General features: G+C 41.0%; 1 protein-coding gene and 1 pseudogene across 6 annotated transcripts in view; one reads left to right on the forward strand and one right to left on the reverse strand.

Moving 5' to 3' along the window:
* Positions 1-284: 284 nt before the first annotated feature.
* Positions 285-20,426, forward strand: part of EVI5 (ecotropic viral integration site 5) — a 223,088-nt gene continuing 202,946 nt past the window's right edge. For 5 of the 6 annotated variants that reach the window (XM_081486300.1, XM_081486303.1, XM_081486304.1 and 2 more), the window contains exon 1: positions 285-548. Coding sequence is in view for 1 of the 6 variants with exons in the window: in XM_081486299.1 (XP_081342425.1) it covers positions 1,067-1,108 (42 nt within the window). In the remaining 5 variants the exon portion in view is untranslated. The other variant, XM_081486299.1, reaches the window with a different exon arrangement.
* On the reverse strand, positions 7,280-8,078 carry LOC145507845 (small ribosomal subunit protein bS22, mitochondrial pseudogene; annotated as a pseudogene).

Here is a 20,426-nt window from a genome sequence, read left to right on the forward strand (position 1 = left end):
GGGTCGCTTGGGCCGGGAGCGGGAATGTCTGGTGCAGCTCTTACAGGCAAGGGGCGGTTCTAGAGACTGGGGAAGTCAGCAATTTGTGCGTCCGATGGCTGGAGCTTTGAAAGAGAGGCGGAGGAACAAGCGAGAGCTCTCCGCCCCCGTTCGCCACTGTCCAATCCCTTCGGGTTCTCCTATTCTCGGCCGGCCGGCCCGACCCCTAACCTGCTCGAACCTATTATGCGGTAGAGGCCGGGTCTCTTTAAGGCCCTTGCCGCGCCTGCGCCTTGAGCCTTCCTGACGCGGCCGGGCCGGACCCAGGAGGAGCTGGCGGCGGGCACGCTAGGGGTCGGGTGGTAATTGGAACAGCGGCGGCTCGGCAAGAGTAGGGTCAGGGTCGGAGGCGGCCCCGAGCTCCTGAGTGAGCGCGGCGCTCAAGAGGAGAGGCGCAGAGGGCGGCCCGCGAAGCAGGGAGCCAGGCCGAGGCGCTGAGACGCGGCGGCTCGGCTGCCGGCTGGATGGGAAGTTAATGTTTACGACGGAGTCCACCCAACGTTTCCAAGGTGAGGGGCGCCGCGCCAGGCCGGGCGGGCCGGGAGGCCGGGCGGGCCGCGAGCCCGAGTTCCGCGGGACGCACAGCCGGGCCGAGGCGCGGCGAGTGGGGCCGCCACTAAACTTGCGGCACGAGCGGGGCGGCCGCCTCCGACCCCACTGGGGCCTAAGTTCCCTGTGGCCGCCGGGACCTTCCCCACCGCGGTTGCTGCGGAAGAAACTCGCCAGCGGGACTCCCAGTAAATTCCCAGGGAGGTGAAGGGACGAGGCTGCTTCAGGGGCGCTTCCTCGTATATCCTGTGGGGCATACTGACTCTTCACCTCCGCCCTCGAGGCCAGGAGTCTGTTCCCTCTGGGTGACCAGATGGGGCGAGACTGTCCGCGCCTCTTGCGAAGTTGGCGTCTTTACTTGGCCTCGGGGATTCTGCGTAAGGCCATGTCTCCAGGCAGGTGATGGGCGAGCCAGGTGTGGTAAATGACGCCCAAGGATGCAGTTGGGAGCGTTTGTAGCCATCACTGAAATCACCTTATGACTAGAGGGGCAAGCCTCAAATTAACCACAGAATTTCCGGTAGGTTGGATTGTGGTGTTAGTGTTTGATTTAGAGTTGCTGTGATATCTTTGTGTCTTTCCTTCTGTCTTTTGGGCATCATAGATCAACTCAGTTGGCATCCTTTCACCGAAGAGTTAACCAAAACTTCTGGAATGGTTCCTTCACTTTACTCCTATCTGTTGTTGTTAGAAGTGGTTTCAAAAAGCAGCATTTTCTTGCAGAGATCTCTCTTCTGTGAGTTTCAGTGTAGAATAACAGAATCCTTCCATTGGTGAAAGAAATCTGGTGCTTCATGAAAATCAAGAAGTTATGTGTTCGTAGTTTTTACCTTTGTTTGGGACTAAAATGTATTAGTAGCTTTTTTTGTTTTGTTTTTCAAAAATGTTATTAATAAACCTTCTGCAGTTTACCAGAAGCTCCTGTTCTAAAATGCTAGTCTTAAGGTCACTGAGAAATTTGTGTCAAAGAAATCTTAGAAAACTTATTGTAGTATAACGTATTTTTAAAAAGTGCCAATCTTGAGTATGCAGGTAAAGACTTTTTACTAAGTGTACTATTACAGATCAAGAAACAGAACATTGCAGGATTGGGGTTTATATCCAGGAGTGGAACTGTTGATTTATGAAGTATGTGAATAATAAAATGTTAGCATTAGAATAATAAAATGTTAGCATTAGATCCAGTTGAACATTTTCACAAAGTAGTTCTACCAATTAGCAGGGAATGGTATTACATTTACCTCAAATCCTTGCTAATGCTTTTCAGTTTAAAAAATTTTTGCTATTTTGGTGGAAGTGCAGTAATATATATGTGGCTTTATTTTACATTTTTCTGATGATTGTGGTTGAGTACCTTTTGTTGGCCATTTATATGTTGTCTTTTGTGAAGTGTCTGTTAAGTCTTATTATTTTTTTAATTGGTTTGTAATTCTTTATTCAGAATACGAGTTCTGTTTGTGTGTGTGTATGTATATACACATCTATCTCCCATGAGTCCTTTCTGGACTTAATCATTTTACACTTTGTATCTTGTCTTTTCACTCTTGATGGCCTTTTTTTTTTTTTTTTTGATGAATGGAAATTGCTAATTTTAATGAAATATACTTAATCCTTGTCTTTATGATTACTGTTTTTTGTGACCTGTTTAAGAAATCTTTGCTTTGCCTAAGAATATGGAGATGATTTCTCATGTTACCAAGTATATGTGCTCAGTTGCTTCAGTCGTGTCCGACTCTTTGCAACCCTATGAACCTTAGCCGATCTGGCTCCTCGGTCCATGGGATTTTCCAGGCAAAAATACTGGAGTGGGTTGCCTTTGCCTTCTCCACCCATGTTATCATACAGAAGTTTTATTTTTACTTTTGACATTTAAGTTGTACAATTTACAGTAAGTTGTAGGTGGATTGTAGGGGTCAAGATTCACTTTTTACCATATGGGTATATATTTGACCCAGCACCATTCACTGAATATATATTATCCCTGCCCCTCTGCGCTGTGTGACACTTTTTCGTAAGTCAGGTGAATATATAAGTGTGGATCTGTTTCTGAACACTATTCTGTTTCATTGGTCTATTTGTTACCCTTGCACCAATATCACTGTATTAATTGATGTAACTTTATAATAAGCCTTAATATGGATTGTTCCTTTTTTGGTCTTTAAGATGGTCTGGGCAGTTCTTGGCTTTTAACGTTTCTGTATAAATTTCAGAATCTTGTCCATTCATACAGATTTTGGAGATTGGAATTGAATCTATTTATCAATTTGGAGAGAATTCAGTTCTTAACAAAACTGAATTTTCTAGTTTGTGAACGTGGTATGTTCTTCCACTTCTTCATGTCTTTTAAAATTTCTCTAATGTTTTGTAGTTTATTAAAGTCTTGCATACCATTTGTTATTTATTTGTAGGTATTTTATATTTTTAATGTTATTGTAAATGATATTTTAAAGCATTTGTGGCCAGTATACAGAAATATAACTGATTTTGGGAGTGGGGGGAGTGGCTCAGAAATTATTTTAAAACAAATCCCAGACATCATTGCATTAATAAAGCCTAAATTTTTTATCTCCCTTCAAGACCTAGTCCAGATTACACCTTGTATGTTCTAATTTTCCAAGGTTTTCTAATCTTTTTCTATTTGCATGTTATCTCCAGAATCTGAGACAAATTAAAGATTTGTACAGTGTTTAATATAAAGTGTGACTGTGTTAGGCTCTGGGGATACAAAGCTGATTAAGATGCTGCCCCTGCTTTTAAGGAGTTTAGAGTCTAGGAGTTGTAGAAATTCAAGAAAAGACCTTTATCTTGCTATGATGAAAATTGGTTTGGCTCCATGCATAAGGGACATTTAAATCAAACTGTGGGGGAGGTAATATGCCTGGCTCCCAGTGTTCTGAGAGCTGGGCAAAGGAAGCGGGCTGTGGGTGGGGGCTGCTATTCACTATACATACTTCTGCTTTATTCCTTGGCTTTCAGCCTTGAGCCTCTCTCCACTCTTCTTTAGTCTGGAGTCTCTCCAAGTCTGTGTTTCCAGAGAATAAATTTATGAGAGGATGTGAATGGAGGAGAAGGGAAACTGCAGGTCTATATACAGACTTTGTGTGTGTGCTCAGTCGTGCCCAATTCTTTGCGACCCCCATGGACTGTAGCCTGCCAGGCTCCTCTGTCCATGGGGTTCTCCAGACAAGAATACTGGAGTGGGTAGCCATTCCCTTCTCCAGGGATTCTTCCTGACTCAGGGATGGAACCTGGGTCTCCTGCATTGCAGGCAAGTTTTTGAGCCACCAGGAAAACCTTTAGCTGACTTGAAACCACTAACCTGATTTTTAGCCCTTTCTTCCCCACTGACTGTGTACGTGGAGACTCTCCAGGGCTGAGCCTTTCTGGGGCTCTGAGTGAGGCCTATCAGTGTGTTGACCTTATTCCCTTCTGCAGGCCTGGAGGTTTGACTTCTTGTCCTCTACTTCCTGACCTCTACCTGTCACTTGTTTTTTCATCTCTTTTCTTGTTTCATAGATGCCATATCTCTTTATCTGTCTGAGAATGTTAAAGATAGTTTCTTTAAGCTGTTTTTTCCCTTACATAGCTCATTTCCTCCAAGTTACTTTTTTTCGTGTTTGGTATAGTCTAAGCAGTTGAGACCCTCCTCAGAGGTCTGGTAATCCTTGGTTGGTTGCTTGTGATTGAGAGACCAAATACATTACGTAGCAGTACTTTTAAAAATTTAGGTGTGATTGCCCACAATATAATATATAGAGTAAGTGTATAGTTCGATAGTTTTCCTATGTATCAGTTCAGTTCAGTCGCTCAGTCCTGTCCGACTCTTTGTAACCCCCATGAATCGCAGCACACCAGGTCTCCCGGTCCATCACCAACTCCCGAAGTTTACCCAAACTCATGTACATCGAGTCGGTGATGCCATCCAGCCATCTCATCCTCTGTCGTCCCCTTCTCCTCCTGCCCCCAATCCTTCTCAGCATCAGGGTCTTTCCCAGTAAGTCAACTCTTCGCATGAGGTGGCCAAAGTATTGGAGTTTCAGCTTCAACATCAGTCCTTCCAATGAACACCCAGGACTGATCTCCTTCAGGATGGACTGGTTGGATCTCCTTGCAGTCCAAGGGACTCTGAAGAGTCTTCTCCAACACCACAGTTCAAAAGCATCAATTCTTCGGTGCTCAGCTTTCTTCACCATCCAACTGTCATATCCATACATGACCACTGGAAAAGCCATAGCCTTGACTATACGGACCTTTGTTGGCAAAGTAATGTCTCTGCTTTTCAATATGCTGTCTAGGTTGGTCATAGCTTTCCTTCCAAGGAGTAAGTGTCTTTTAATTTCATGGCTGCCATCACCATCTGCAGTGATTTTGGAGCCCAGAAAAATAAAGTCTGACATTGTTTCCACTGTTTCCCCCTATATTTGCCATGAAGTGATGGGACCAGATGCCATGATCTTAGTTTTCAATGTTGAACTTTAAGCCAACTTTTTCACTCTCCTCTTTCACTTTCATCAAGAGGCTTTTTAGTTCCTCTTCACTTTCTGCCATAAGGGTGGTGTCATCTGCATATCTGAGGTTATTGATAGTTCTCCCGGCAATCTTGATTCCAGCTTGTGCTTCTTCCAGCCCAGCGTTTCTCATGATGTAGTCTGCATGTAAGTTAAATAAGCAGGGTGACAATATACAGCCTTGACGTACTCCTTTTCCTATTTGGAACCAGTCTGTTGTTCCATGTCCAGTTCTAACTGTTGCTTCCTGACCTGCATACAGGTTTCTCAAGAGACAGGTCAGATGGTCTGGTACTCCCATCTCTTGCAGAATTTTCCACAGTTTATTGTGATCCACACAGTCAAAGGCTTTGGCATAGTCAATAAAGCAGAAATAGATGTTTTTCTGGAACTCTCTTGCTTTTTTGATGATCCAGCCGATGTTGGCAATTTGATCTCTGGTTCCTCTGCCTTTTCTAAAACCAGCTTGGCCATCTGGAAGTTCACGGTTCATGTATTGCTGAAGCCTGGCTTGGAGAATTTTGAGCATTACTCTACTAGCGTGTGAGATGAGTGCAATTGTGCGGTAGTTTGAGCATTCTTTGGCACTGTACACACCTGTGTAATTAACACACAGTACAGAGCATAGTGAAAAACCCAGACAATTCCTTCATATCCCTTTCTTCTATCTTCCCCACTCCCTGCCCAGAGGCAACCCCTATTCTGATTTCTCTCTGCATAGATTAGCACCAGTAGTTTCTAAAGTTGCCCAGGTGATTCCAGTGTGTGGTCAGGATTGAAGCCATTGGTTTGTGTGGGCTGTTTGAGCCTCTCTCCAGTGTCTGTCTTTCCTTTTGGCCTGATTCGATTTGCCAGAGAGTATGGAAGCTTTCTGCTTGGAGGCCAGAGGTCTAGGTGCCAGTGGTCTGGGAACTCAGGAAAAAAGAGTTGGATAATGAGCCATAGAGCATGTAATGTGAAGGGATACATAATTGGCTTCATCTTTCACCATGTATGGTTTACCCTTTTTAGAGACTGAATCTCTAATCTGCTGCCTCATTGAGGTTAGGTCACTCAGCGGCTTGGAAGAGGAATGGGGGTCTAGGTTTCTTACTATTCAAACAGTTCTCACCCGATTTTTCCTTCTTCAGTCTCCCCCTTCTTTGCTCTGGCGGTTCTGGAACCTTTGAGGATTCTGTACTGTAAACTGTGTTTGTTCTTGGTGGTCAGCACCGCTGTCTTTGCAAACACTACTTGTCTTTGACCAAATCAGTTACCACTCATCCATCTCTCCAGCTTTCAAGGTTTTGTAGCCGTTGTTTGTTCCATTCTCTTGATCCTTATGGTTAGTGTCCTAAAAACAACAAAACAACAGCAAAATTTTCTTTATCCTTGTTTTATTAGAGTTTTGTTGTTGTTTAGTCACAGTATTGTCTACCTCTTCTGCAATCCCATGAGCTGTAGCAGCCAGGCTCCTCTGTTCATAGGATTTCCCAAATAAGAGTACTGGAGTGGGTTGCCATTTCCTCCTCCAAGGGATCTTCCCAACCCAGGGATCGAACCTGTGTCTCCTGCATTGGCAGACAGATTCTTTACCACCGAGCCACCAAGGAAGCCCTATTACGGTTCTGGGAGAGAGAAGAATTAGATGTGTGTGATCAATCTGCCACCTTAACCTGGAAGTCCCTCATCTTTCATCATACAAAAATGTGTTGCCATCTGTCCATCACTGTTGTCTCCTCCCTGTGGGGTTATAGCTTTTAAAGTTTCTTTACTGTTATCTACGCAGAATGGTAGGAGGGAGAGCATCTAAATACTGGATCAAACTGTCATCTCTCTGCTGCTGCTAAGTCGCTTCAGTCATGTCCGTCTCTGTGCGACCCTATAGACTGCAGCCCACCAGGCTCTAGAAATCCCTAAATTCTTTTGAGAAGTATCCTTTGTCCCAGAGTCTTATAATCTCAGGATTGGAAAAGATTTTAAAGATAAGACAGCTTAGTGAGCTATTTGATACTTTCTGTAGTGGGGAACTCACTTAGAAGAGATGAATGACTGGAGAAATGGAGTGGGGTGTGGATCTATGCACTGGGTCTGGAAATCTGTATGTGCATTAAACATTTAATAGTGAATGAACAAATAATAGATCTTGCATATTTGTAACATATAAAAGTTATTAAAAAGTCATGGTGGTTTTGTTATTTTAATCAATAATTCTTAAATCTAGCTATGGTCATGGGGGTAATACTTAGAATTTTTTGTTTTTTGCTTTTGATTGAGTCCTCTGAATATTTATCACAACAGGTCACAGCCGTAGCAGGGGTGAGGGAGAGACAGGAGACTCCTTTACCCTTTAGGTAGGTCTTGGGGGTCTGCCAGCCTACGGGGGGTTTCCTTCAGGCCTGCCTTCTGCCACATGTGCCTCAGGTCTCTCTTGAACTTGATCTGCTTCACTTCCAGGCTGACTTTCCACCGCAGGAATCAGCCCCTTGACCAACTTGCAGCGCTTGAGATGATGCTGGCAGATCTTGAGCACATCTTTGTGGTGCATCTCAGACCTTCTTACCCCCTCCTGCCCAACCCCTTCCCCATCCTGGCTGGGTGGACACTCAGAGTTGGGGTGAGACACAGTCCCTGAGGCCCCAGCATCCAGTCTGGGCAGGAGGTAGCAGTCAGCCAGCCAGTTCTCCAGGGGCTGATGGATATCTTCCTGGGGACCAGCATCTCCTCAAACTCCAGGTGGACCTGCCGGCCAGGAAGGGAGGCAACCCCATGTGGGCCTGTTGGTTGCATGCTGTAGTGAGACTGGCAGTCTTGCCTGCCCAGCACCCCTGAGACAGGCCAGGGACCACTGCAGCCTGCCCTGGGGTACATCCCCGAGCAGCTGGGAGTCAGGTGCACCAGAACATGGTCTGTGTGTGGCAGCAGCCTTAGGTGCTCAGCAGAGCCTTCCTGAGCCTCAGCTTCACCCTGAGGTACCCACAGTGCGTTGCAGGTGGTGTGCATGCCTTGGCTGTTCGTGGAGCCCACAGGCTGTGGCCTCACGCTGACCTTCCCCGTATGTGGCCAGGAGACTGACCATTCCACCACCCAGAATTTTTTGTTTTGAAACGGAAGATTCTGTACCAGAAAAAATTGAAAACTTGCTAAAGTTGTTGAAATCTTAATAGTTAACTTAAACTGGTAAATTAATTAGAACTACCCATTAAAACCTCTCTGTTACTCCTTTAATAACTTTGTTATGCTTTGCACTCTTTTTTTCTTTAAAACGCTAAGTAGATTTCCAAATGCTTTTTGAAATGAAAGTTTTTATCGTAGAAGTTCATGATATGAAGATATTATTCTCAATATAACTTGCTTTCTAATAGGCTAAATTTATAAAATATTATAAATATTTTTAACAAAGTTAATATTGTTTAACTTTCAATTGTATCCATGTTTCTGGGTTTCAGTGTCTTTTTTTGTTGTTGTTGCTCTTGTTCAGTCTCTCAGTTGTATCCGACTCTTTGCAACTCCATGCACTGCAGCATACCAGACTTCCCTGTCCTTCACCATCTCCTGGAGTTTGCTCAGACTCATATCCATCGAGTCCATGATGACATCCAACCAATCTCATCTTCTGTTGCCCCCTTCTCCCCCTGCCCTCAATCTTTCTCAGCATCAAGGTCTTTTCCAGTGAATCAGCTATTCTCATCAGGTGGCCAGAGTATTGGAGCTTCAGCATCAATCCTTCCAGTGAATTTTCAGGGTTGATTTCCTTTAGGATTGACTGGTTTGAGGTCTTTGCTGTCCAAGGGACTCTCAAGAGTCTGTCTCAAGAGGACTGTCTCTGTGCTTCATGAGAGGGTTTCCTGCCTGTGGTGTTTGTAGTTTATTAAGTGGCCAAAGACAATGTAGCTTTAGTGCTTGTTTATTGTACTTTGTACTAATCCAACCCTCACAGTTGTACTTTGAAAAATGTTCCCTAAAGCTGGTTAAACTGGCTATTAATCTGGATTTCATTGTAGGTTTTGCTATTCAGTGTCTTATGAATTTATGATTAGGACTCTATCTTTAAGGAACTGCTGGCTCCTGTGTTCTTGAAAGGAACCTTGATAGAGATAGGAACAGAATGGCTTTCTTATGGATCATTGCCCTTTTTGTTTTCCACAAGAAAGTGTAAGCACTGATAGGGAAGTGACCATGGGCATTTTGTCTTACCTTTGAATTGGTGCTCAAATGATTAGTTGCTGTATTTGGCTTGGTACAGATCTTTTGCCATGTTAAAAATGAATCCAGGGATTTCCCTGGTAGTCTAGTGGTTAAGAATCCATCTTCCAGTGCAGGATGCATGGATTTTATGTCTGGTCAGGGAACTAAGATCCCACAGACCGTGGGGCAACTAAGCCCATGCACTGCTTCTACTGACCCCGAGTATCACAACTAGAGAGGCTTTGTGCTGCAATGAAAGACCCGATGCAGCCAAAAATAAATAAATATTTTAAAAAAGGAATGTAGCATTCTCGTAAGTTATGCTAGTAAGTTTGTTAGAACAATGTTAACAGATATTGGATAAAAGTTTCACTTTAATGAACAATTGTGTAATATGATATTTGAATGAGACATAGGAGAGAAAGAAGAATTTAATATATTCGAGTATCCTAGAAATCATGATAGTTTAGAAGACTGAGCCAGAATTTGATGGTGAGAAGATAGAAGTAAATTGAGAATGAATCCTAGCTCATGAAAAGTGTAGTGCCTTTAAATATTTAATTGAAATGCATGTAAGAGAGGAGCACAATGTTAAAGACTCAACTTGGCTGCCTTTTTGAAAATGTGGAGAAGCTTCTTTGCCACTGCCGGATGAACAAGGTTATAAATGTTGTCAAGCATGGTATATTTACATTTAACACACAAGATCAGAAAAATGAGTCAGTAGATGATCTAAAAATTTAATGGAGTTATAAACATTGTCAGTAAGTCATTAAGAATCAGCAAAGATAATGTATATATAGCATCCCGAATGTGTCAAGTATAAGGATGGGTGCTGGGGTAATTGTGATCAATTCTACATAGAGAGAATCTTTGCTTTCACAGAATTTATAAACCAGAGGAACACATAGTGGCTACAGTCTTGTTTCTTTACTTTTTTTGTGTTTGGCCACACTGCTCAGCTTGTGGGATCTTAGTTCCCCAATCAGTGATTGAACCTGGGCATACGGCACTGAGAGTGCCAAGTCCTAACCACTGGACTGCCTGGTAATTTCTGATGGTCTTGTTTCTGAGTGAGGTGATAAATAAAGAAGGGGGGTAATTTAGTGATTGGTTTGTTTTAAATCTTGAGGCTTTTTAAAAAATGAAGTATAATTGATTTTCAATGTTGTGTTTCAGGTGTACAGCAAAGTGATTCAGTTATACCTATATCCTTTTTCAGATTCTTTTTCCTTATAGGTTATTATAAGATATTAAATATAGGCCCCTATGCTATACGGTAGGTCTTTATTGTTTATATAGTAGTATGTATCTGTTAATCCCAATCTCCTATTTATCCCTCCTTTCCCCTACCTTTTTGCTTTGGTAACCATAAATTTGTTTTCTATGTCTGTGAGTCTATTTCTGTTTTGTAAATAAGATCATTTGTATCTTTTTTTTGATTCCACATATAAGTGATAGCATATGATATTTGTTTTTCTCTGATTTACTTCACTTGGTATGATAATCTCCATAAGTCTATCTATGTTGCTGCAAATGGCATTATTTTATTCTTTCTTTATGTGACTGAGTAATATTTCAGTGTGCGTGTATATACACCGCATTTTTTGATGGACATTTAGGTTGTCTCCATGTCTTGGTTATTTTCAGTAGCGCTGCTGTAAATATTGGAGTGCATGTATCTTTTCAAATTAGACTTTTTGTCTTGTCTGAATATATGCTCAGGAGTGGGATTGCTGGATCAGATGGTAACTCTACTCTAGTTTTTTAAGGAACATCCATACTGTTTCCATAGTGGCTGCACCAGTTTACATTCCCACCAATAGTACAGGAGGGTTCTCTTTTTTCCACACCCTCTCCAGTATTTGTTATTTGTAGACTTTGGTGATGGCCATTCTTCCAGATGCAGTGGCTATTCTGACAGCTGTGAGGCTTTTGTATGGAAAAATGCTGAGTCAAGTAAAAGTTTAAAATCTTAATATTTGCTTTAGAAATTTTTGAGGTGAAATTTATGTGTAGCGAAATGCTCAGAACTTAACTATAAAGCTGAATGAGTTTTTTAAAAAATTGATGTGTAATTGTTTTACAGTATTGTGTTTCTGCTGTACAGCAGTGTGAATCAGCTGTAAGTATACATATATCCCCTCTCTCTTGAGCCTCCCTCCCATCTCAACCTCCTAGGTCATCACAGAGTATGGAGCTGAGCTCCCTGTGTTATATACAGCAGCTTCACACTAGTTGTCTGTTTTATACATGGTAGTGTATATATGTCAGTGTCCCTCTCTCAATTTGTCCTACTTACTGTCTCCTTCCCCTAATGTGTACACAAGTCCATTCTCTACGTCTGTGTCTCTGTTCTTGCCTTGCAGGTAGGTTTATCAGTATCATTTTTTCTGGTGAATGAGTTTCAATAAATATGTACTCTTGTGTGGCGCTCTGCCTTCCCAATAATCCCACATAGTTCCTTTAATCAATTCCTGTTCTGATAGCTTTTACTACCAGTTTAGTTTTTCTAGGTCTTGAACTTCACCTAATAGAAAAGTAGAATAAATGTGTATTCTTTTCAGGCTGGCTTCTTTAGTTCAACGTAATGTCTTTGAAATTCATCCATTGTTGCTCTTATCAGTAGTTCTTTTTTTTTTTTTACTGTTGCTTGGTGGGGTATATCTGCCGTCTTCCTTTTTTTTTTTAATTAATTAATATTTTCTATTGAAGGATAGTTGCTTCAATAGTTGTTTATAATTGATGTGTAGTAAAATGTTTTATGGGCTTCCCTGGTGGCTCTGCTGGTAAAGAATCTGCCTGAAATGCAGGAGCTACTGCTGCTGCTAAGTCGCTTCAGTTGTGTCCGGCTCTGTGCGACCCCGTAGACGGCAGCCCACCAGGCTCTGCCATCCCTGGGATTCTCCAGGCAAGAGTACTGGAGTGGCTTGCTATTGCCTTCTCTGGAAATGCAGGAGACCCCGGTTCAATTTCTGGGTCAGGAAGATCCCCTGGAAGAGGGCATGGCATCCCACTCCAGTATTCTTGCTAGGAGAATCCCAATGGACAGAGGAACTTGGTGGGCTACAGTGAATGGGGTCGCAAAAAGTCAGACACAACTGAGTGACTAAGGACAGCACAGCACAATACATCATATAACTATAATACAATGTTTATTCATTCTCCGTTTCAGTTCAGTTCAGTCGCTCAGTCGTGTCCGACTCTTTGTGACCCCATGAATTGCAGCACGCCAGGCCTCTCTGTCCATCACCAACTCCCAGAGTCCACCCAAACCCATGTCCATCGAGTAGGTTATGCCATCCAACCATCTCATCCTCTGTCGTCCCCTTCTCTTCCCGCCCCCAATCCTACCCAGCATTAGGGTCTTTTCCAATGAGTCAACCCTTCGCATGAGGTGGCCAAAGTATTGGAGTTTCAGCTTCAACATCAGACCTTCCAATGAACACCAAGGTTGATCTCTTTTAGGATGGATTGACTGGATCTCTTTGCAGTCCAAGGGACTCTGAAGAGTCTTCTCCAACACCACAGTTCAAAAGCATCAATTCTTCGGCGCTCAGCTTTCTTCACCATCCAACTCTCACATCCATACATGACCACTGGAAAAACCACAGCCTTGAAATATAACTGTTATGAACACATAACTGCTAGTCTTCTTATAGACATACGTTTTCATTTCTCTTGTATAAATAACTAATGGTGGACTTACTGGTTCATAGGGTAGCTGTATGTTTAACTTTAGAAGACATTGCCGAACAATTTTCCCAAGGGAATATATCATTTTACATTGCAACCAGCAGCCTATGAAAGATCTACTTGAATGACACATCAGAACTGAGTTTCCGAAAGCCTTTCTGGCACAGTGGGGTATGAGACTTGAGATAGGCAGCATGCGCAGTGAAGCGACACAGCTGGAAATTGGTGTATTCCTGTTCTAAGGAATTGATAGGGCGGGAGAGAATCTTATGGACTCTAGAGCCTGTGGTGTGTGGGGTGAACATAGAGCAGGGGTCAGGTGATCCCCATGTATGTGCCAACATGTTAGTTGTTCAGTGATGTCCGACCCTTTGGGACCCCATGGACTGTAGCCGGCCAGGCTTCTCTGTCCACGAGATTCTCCAGACAAGAATACTGGAGTGGGTAGCCATTCTCTTCTCTAGAGGATCTTCCCAACCCAGGTCTCCTGCATTGCAGGCAGGTTCTGTACCATTTTAGCCACAAGGGAAGCGCATATCTGCCATAGGCTGTAGGATATTGGTGCACCAGTCATTAATAAAATGGAGGAGTACATTTTAGAGGGAAGAGGGAGAAATCTGTTTGTAAGTAGTAACTGGGGTAAAAGGAAGTAGATGAGATAACTGTATAGAGAGGAGAAAGCCCAGTATGGAATTGGACTTTTGGGGACCAGAGACATGTAAGAAATAAGCTGATGAAGAGAAGTCTGGAAAGGAGCAGGAGGAATTGAGTAACCAGTACAGAAGGAACACCAAGGAAGCGATTTTAACAAACTGAAAGAGTTGAACTTTGAAGAAGGAGGGAGAGGCTTGAATGTTGTTAATGTTGAGTAAAAAGTAATAATAGCCTTTTTGGAGATTAACTTAAAAATCCATTAAAACTTAAAATATAATGTTATTTGACCAAATAGTTGCACTTTATGGAATAACTTCTAGAGAAACAGACAAATATGTAAAGATGTGTTTAGAGGTATTTGAAGCCTCTAGACACCTAGTAAAGTATATAGTAGTGAAAAACTGAAAACAACACAAGAATCCATTAATAAAGGATTGGCTAAATAAAATATGGTATATTCATATGATAAAATGCTATGCAGCTGATGGAATATGTTATACACACATACCATATTCCATCAGCTATATAGCATTTTATAGTATATGCACACATACACACGGTATTAGTTTTCTATCGCTGCTGAAACAAATTAGTACAAACTTGGTGGCTTAAAACAGAATAGTCTCTCACAGTTATGGAGGCCAGAAGTCTCAAATGTTTTACTGGGCTAAAGTTAAGGTATTGACTCTGCTGGTTCCTGAGGTAGAATCCATTTCCTTGTCTTTTCCAGCTATTAGAAGTTGCATTCTTTGTATTCCTTGCATTGCATTCCTTGACCTCTTCCTGCATCTTCAAAGTCAACTACATTGCATCTTCAGGTGGGCCCAACTCAGATAATTCAGGATAATCTCTTCATCACAAAACCTTTCCCTTAATTACCTCTGCCAGTCCCTTTTGCAATTTAAGATAACATGCCCAAGTTCTGGGTTTTATGATGAGCTCTTTTGTTGTTGTTTAGTTGCTAAATTGTGTCTTGACTCTTTTGCAACCCCATGAACTGTAGCCTGCCAGGCTCCTTGGTCCATGGAATTTTCCAGGCAAGAATACTAGAGTGGGTTGACATTTCCTTCTTCAGGGGATCTTCCCGACTTAGGGATTGAACCTGCATCTCCTGCATTGGCAGGTGAATTCTTTTCCACTAAGCCTCCTGGAAAGCCCAATGAGCTCTTTATGTGTTAGTTGCTCAGTCTTACCCAGCTCTTTGTGACCCCGTGAACTGTAGCCCGCCAGGCTCCTCTGTCCATTAGAATCTCCAGGCAAGAATACTGGAGTGGGTTGCCATTCCCTTCTGCTGGGGATCTTCCTGACTGAGGGATCGAATCCAGATCTGCTGCATTGCAGGTGGATTCTTTACCATCTGAGCCACCAGGGAAACCCTGAGTTCTTTAGGAGGCCATTAATTACGCTGTCACATAATACTAACAAAGAAAATCGGCACATTATATAAAAATTCTCAAAAATATATAGTATGATCTATTTTTTTTTTTTTATCTGGGCTGAGCAGCATATGGGATCTTAGTTCCCAGACCAGGGATTGAACCCATGCTCCCTACAGTAATAGCTTGGAGTCTTAACCACTGGTCCACCAGGAAAGTCCCAAAGTATGATCTAATTTTGGTTAATTTAGTACATATACCCATATAGTAGCATATGTATAGCAGTCTTAATGAATATATACTGTACTGTTAACAGTGGCTGTTTTTGAGAGTGGGATTACAGAGCACTCAAACTTTTCCATTTTTTTCTATGATAATTTCAGTTCTTAATGAACATGTATTTACTGATCAGAAAAATAAAAAACAAAAGGGAAGAGTATTGTGTTGGTCACATGTTACAGAGAGATCTGCAAGTAAGATAAAGATTATAATTCATGTACTGAATTTAGCGCAAAGAGGCTGTTGGTGAGTGACTTTGATAAGTGTGGTTTTAGTAAAATGGTATGGTGGAAACCACATTGCAGTGAAAAAGTGGGAGATGAAGTAGGGAAGATTGAAAGTTAAACGTGTGTCCAGTTGCTTAGCTGTGGGAGAGGGACAATACTGTGAGACAGGGTATTTAGTGGGATGTAAGATCCAGTGAGAGTTCTCCATATGGCAGAGCAGCCTGTGTAAAAGTTGAGAGCAGAAACTGGGAAGAAGAGACAGACCCTCCTGAGTTCCAGGACAGAGAGCAGTAGGCCTGTCTTCTGACTTTAGACAGAAACCCTACTTACCTGTGGCTTGTGAGACTAGAGAGGTATGGATGTGGGTAGTAGTTAAGGTTGTAACATTTTTTGTTTTCTTTAACATTATCAGATTAAAAAAAAAAAATGTCTTGTAGTCCTAAATGTTCCTCTAGCATTTTGTTAAAGTCTAAAGTTATTGTGTACCTGGGTTAATTTACTCAAGAGTACTTGCTAATGTACTCTCACTTTGTTAGTTTGTCCCAGAACTTCTGATTGTTTCTGTAGCCTCATAGTGTATATGAGGTTCAGGGAATGAGACCTTAGTTTTCTAGTGCAGTGTTTTGGGGATTCCCCCAACTCCCCTGCCCCTTTATTATTGAAACTAATCATACATAAAAATCGGCTAGTATGAGTTGATCAATTTTCTTTTGGCGCTATAATGTCTGAACAGAAAGGCATTGGAGATACCATTCACTCCAACCTTTTTTTTTTTTTTTTAAGTTCTGACAAGGAAACAAGGTTTAAAAACACTTTATCTTGTGAAGGCCCTGTGGTTTTTGGTTGCTTGCATGCTCAGAAGGCCCTATGTACTTTGTTAATAGAATATGATGCTTTTTACCTTGCTGAAATGCTGAGGACCTTTCAAAAAATCATTTCATTGGTACTCTATTTCTGCGAGGATTTCTTGAGTTTTCCTGTGTCCTTCTATCCAATTTCAATTAACATACATTTTCCACTTCTTATTTTAATCAGTTTTTTTAAACCAGTATCAGTGTAATTAAATTAATTTAAATGACAATTTAAAATAGTTTTTAGGCCTTGCCATGGTCTGTGCATTATTTGCCTGTTTTGGAGAATTATGTTAAAGATTCTTACTGACATTTTAGGATTTTTCAAAACAGTGGCAATTCATTTTTATTTCACCCTCGGTATGGAGTGATAGTGCTTAACACACTTTTTTTTTTTCACACTTCTTGATATATTGTGTACATTAAATAAAAGATTCATGTAATATGTGATATATTTTAAGAGGTACTTGTTCTGAATTTGTGCTTTTTTCATACTAGATTGAAGAATAAGGAAACGAGTATTTTAGTACTCTTGCTACTGCCAGGAAAAAATTGTGTGTTTGTGTGTGCAGATATGCTTTTTTAAAAAAAAAAAAACAATTTTGTGTTTGTAACAATGGAAGGTTGAGGTTGGGAACAGGCTTATTAGCTCTTTACTCAAGAGCTTGAACACCTTGGCTATAGAAATTTTAGGTTCAGCTGACAATGGCCAAATTTCAGTTATCTAGTATTCTTATCAGTGTATTTTACATAGCATTCTCTTCCAGTTTTAATGCAAAAGTATTGATGGAGAAATTATATCAGTAGCTTGGTAATACAGTAAAATATTTCACATAATGGCAATTGCCTTTTCTTTGAAGGAAGGCAGCAGTAATTTTTATTGAAGCAAGTGAAGTTCTGTTTCAGGAAGAATTTCATTATGATAAGAATTGATGCCTAGAGAGGAACAAAGTGGCATAATGCAGAGAGTGTGTGTTAGTCGCTCAGTCATGTCTGACTCTTTGCAACTCCATGGTTGGTCCATGGAATTCTCCAGGCAAGACTACTGGAGTGGGTTGCCATTCCCTTCTCCAGGGCATCTTCCCAACCCAGGGATTGAACCTGGGTCTTCTGTATTGCAGGCAGATTCTTTACCATCTGAGTAGAAAGAGCAAGCATTTTGCTTTGTCATTTTCCTTCTCCTTTTAACGTCTCTGGGTCTGTTTCTTTATCAGAATAATGTGTGTTTTCATATTTACCATGCAATGTTGTTCATGAGGAATGGAAATAATAAATGTAAAGTATCTGGAACAGTGGTTGGCATTTTTGTGCTCAATATAAATAGCTGTTATGATTTTGTGATTATCATTTTCTTGAAGTTTAAAAGAATGCAGAAAGCATGAATGGAATTGACTGTAAAATATAAGGAAGACCCTTCTGATAGCAGGATTGGTTTCAGTTTTGTGTTCAGTTTTCAATTACCAGAATGTCTCAAGTGGATTGCCAGAACTACCTGTAAGATAGTTTTCTCCTGTCAGTCTGAGGAATTATGCTGTGTACCTCATAAAGTTGTTTGATGCATTGTATATACTTAAAAATAGTGATTATCTTATTCTTTGGATGGTTTGGCCTGTAGCAGGCAAGATTCTAGGTTTATATACTTTTTAAAATAGATTGTGTCTGCTGAAGTGTATAGCATTAAATAAGTCATTTTTAAGCATGAACAAAATTTAATTCAGATCCATAGCTCATGGTAATTTTTGTTTTATGATCAAGGTGATTTAAAAGGTCACTATTTTTTCTTAAAAAACCTCGCAATGACTATCCTGAATGTATGAAAACTCTTTTGATACTAGGCAGTAGGTGAAATGTCCAGTTAAAAGATTTCATTAAATTTTTGAATAAAATTGAACTTAAATAGCTCTTAGGTTTCAAAGATTTAAACAAATGCTAATTCCTTAAGATAACTAAGTACTATATCTAGTACAGTTTTGTATGTGTAAAACATTTAAAATGCTAAAACTTAGGACCTTATTCACATGTAATGCTTTAATCAGATAGTCTCTAAATATCAGCAGTACTCAGGTGTTTTGAATGGTTGGAAAAGTGTGTGAACTTTGTATGTAGTTTAAGGTATTTCTGAGCTGTGGCAGTCCATCGAGTTAAGGGCATTTGGTTAGCCAGAGAACAGTGCATGTAGTTCTTTAAAGCTGAGTATAGATAGAGATTTGCAGCTATTAAACCATAAGCTTATACTTTTGGAGTATCCAACAAAACTGACATTTTATGTTTAGAAGATTTTTAGAAAACTTAAAATTTATAAACAAGTTAGATTAGTTGCAGTTGAATGTTTCTGTTACCCTTGGTAAATTTCCTTTTATCTCTGTTACAGGCATGTAATTTTGATGTGGTTGCCTATGGTTGCTTTTCCCTGTTCATTTTCTTCCTTTCCTTCTTTTTCTTTAGAAATTATTGCTGTAGCTTACGAAGTAGGATGGTTTTCTTTTGTGCAAAATGTTAAAGTCAGGAAAATGTCAAATATTTCTCCAGTTATGCAGATCTGTTTACACTTACTATAAAAATTATAAAAGAGGTTTTTGTTGATATTCTTGAGACTTTTTTTACACTAGTATTATACATTGATCGGAGAAGGCAATGGCAACCCACTCCAGTACTCTTGCCTGGAAAATCCCATGGACGAGGAGCCTGGTGGGCTGCAGTCCATGGGGTCGCGAAGAGTTGGACACGACTGAGTGACTTCACTTTCACTTTTCACTTTCATGCACTGGAGAAGGAAATGGCAACCCACTCCAGTGTCTTGCCTGGAGAATCCCAGGGACGGGGGAGCCTGGTGAGCTACTGTCTATGGGGTAGCACAGAGTCGGACACGACTGAAGCGGCTTAGCAGCAGCAGCAGTAGCATACATTGATATAAGAGATAAAATACAGTCAATAATACGCTATTGTCAAACGAGGTAGGAGTTTTCTTGTGATACGTTGACAGTTCATTTTCAAATATAATTTCCATCTCAATATTTTAGTTAATTGAATTTCTTAAGTAGTTAATCAGATTGGTTTGGGGCAGGTCCTATCTGTTTGTCAAAACCCTTAGAGTCATGACATGTTCTGATGTGCTGTGTTTTTACTTTTATGCTCTTCTGTTAGTTTAGCTTACCTTCCTTTCAATGATTTTACACTTGTGAGGACATTTTGGTTTTAGAGCTGAATGTTTAGTATCCTGGCTCCATCATTTATTAGCTAATGGCTTCTTGGGCCAGTTGTTTAACCTCTACTTGTCAGTTCAGTTCAGTCTCTCAGTCATGTCCAACTCTTTGTGACACCATGGACTGCTGCATGCCAGGCCTGCCTGTCCGTCACCAGCTCCTGGAGCTTACTCAAACTCATGTCCATTGAGTCGGTGATGCCATCCGACCATCTCATGCTCTGTCGTCCCCTTCTCCTCCCGCCTTCAATCTTTCCCAGCATCAGGGTCTTTTCAGATGAGTCAGTTCTTCGCATCAGATGGCCAAAGTATTGGAGTTTCAGCTTTAACACCAGTCCTTCCAATGAATATTCAGGATTGATATCCTTTAGGATGGACTAGTTGGATCTCCTTGCTGTCCAAGGGACTCTCAAGAGTCTTCTCCAACACCACAGTTCAAAAGCATCAATTCTTCGGTGCACAGCTTTCTTTATGGTCCAAATCTCACATCCATACATGACTACTGGAAAAACCACAGCTTTGACTAGATAGACCTTTGTTGGCAAATAATGTCTCTGCTTTTTAATATGCTGTCTAAGTTGATCATAACTTTTCTTCCAAGGAGCAAGCGTCTTTTAGTTTCCTGGCTGCAGTCATCATCTGCAGTGATAATGGAGCCCCAACAAATAAAGTTTAACCTCTGTAAACTTCAGTAAAATCTGTATCTGGATCATCATGAGGATTAAATAAGATAATGAATGTAAGTCTTGTCATAGTGCCTGGTACATAGTAAAATATACAGCAGCAATAATATATCCCTGTGTGCAAATTTTCCTTTTCTTTCTTTTTAAATTATAGTTTATGTCATATTAGTTGCAAGTTTTCTTTTCTGAAACTTT

The sequence above is a fragment of the Giraffa tippelskirchi genome, chromosome 5, assembly GCF_054371585.1.
Source record: "Giraffa tippelskirchi isolate mGirTip1 chromosome 5, T2T-mGirTip1v1.2.pri, whole genome shotgun sequence".
Classification (NCBI taxonomy): Eukaryota; Metazoa; Chordata; class Mammalia; order Artiodactyla; family Giraffidae; genus Giraffa; species Giraffa tippelskirchi.